At 55.9% G+C, this 1,110-nt stretch overlaps 1 protein-coding gene across 1 annotated transcript; it reads right to left on the bottom strand.

The window, feature by feature from the left end:
• Positions 1-554: 554 nt before the first annotated feature.
• Positions 555-754, bottom strand: MRPL34 (mitochondrial ribosomal protein L34; the record flags this gene model as incomplete). Its single annotated transcript, XM_009072300.1, has 1 exon — positions 555-754. A coding segment is annotated over one exon (200 nt), but the record flags the coding sequence as incomplete, so codon positions are not given.
• Between the last annotated feature and the right edge of the window lie 356 nt (positions 755-1,110).

Below are 1,110 nucleotides of genomic sequence, written 5' to 3'. Positions count from 1 at the left end.
GCGGCGCGGGGGGAAGGGAAGGGGATTCCACTCCGTTTCCATCGCAGAGGTTATGGTGAGAGCCAGGACGCTGAGCCTGGAGCAGCTCACGGGGTGGAGTGAGGGGCTGAGGTTGTGCTGATAGGGGCAACATGAGCTGGAAATTCCCTCCCTAATTCCACACTCCACATCCCTCTGAATCCTTCCATCCTTCCCCAGGATCCTTCCCCAGCAGCCCTGAGCCCGGGACACCCAGTTTCCCTCTCCCCATTGAGTCTCCCACCCAAATGAGTGCAAAAAGTTCAAGGCCAGACACTTCCTCACCGTTTGTGTTTCCATGTTTACCTTGGAATTAACACCAAACCATGGAATAAACACTAAATCTTGGGATAAACACACAATAAAGCCACAACCCGCAGCCTTGAGGAGCTGCTGTGGTGCCAGGGATGACCAGTGGGATCAACTCCTGGATCACACGGAATTCCCTGCAGATTCAGGGCCCCATGCAGGGATCCCTGAGCATCCCAGCTCCACGCAGGGAATCCCCCAGTGTCCCAGCTCCATGCAGGGATCCCTCAGTGGGTCAGAGATTTCCTGCCCTTGAGCATGCGGCGCAGGATGACAGCGATTCCAGCGGGAGTGCTGATCCGTCGGATCCAGCCGTGCGTCCTCTTGCGCTTCCGATTGTTGGGCTGGTACTCATTCCCTCGGGTTCTGCCACGGAGCTGCTGCAGCCCCCATGGCATGGGGAGCCTGGGAAGCAGCTCCAGGGAGGCTGGAAGCAGAGGGAAGTGGCAGGAGGCAGAGCGCTGCCACAGGAAAAACCTTGGGAAAGAGGGAGAAGTGAATGAGAAGAGAGAGGGGAAAGATGATGCTAACAGGGGTATGTAGGAATCTCATCCTGGAATTGTTAAGGCGGGAAAGGACATGAATATCATGGAGTCTAACCTGTCCCCCAGCACTACCAAGGCCACCACTAACCATGACCCCAAGTGCCACATCCATGTGGCTGTTAAATCCTCCAAAGGATGTGACTCCACCACTGTGCCAATGCCTGACAGACCTTTCCATGAGGAAATTCCTCCTGATGTTCAACCTGAACCTCTCCTGGCACAGCTTGAGGCTGTTCCC

The sequence above is a fragment of the Acanthisitta chloris genome, unplaced genomic scaffold, assembly GCF_000695815.1.
Source record: "Acanthisitta chloris isolate BGI_N310 unplaced genomic scaffold, ASM69581v1 scaffold22613, whole genome shotgun sequence".
NCBI classification, from domain to species: Eukaryota; Metazoa; Chordata; class Aves; order Passeriformes; family Acanthisittidae; genus Acanthisitta; species Acanthisitta chloris.
The sequence above is the reverse complement of the archived record's forward strand: the minus strand, read 5'-3'. Positions and strand labels throughout refer to the sequence as shown.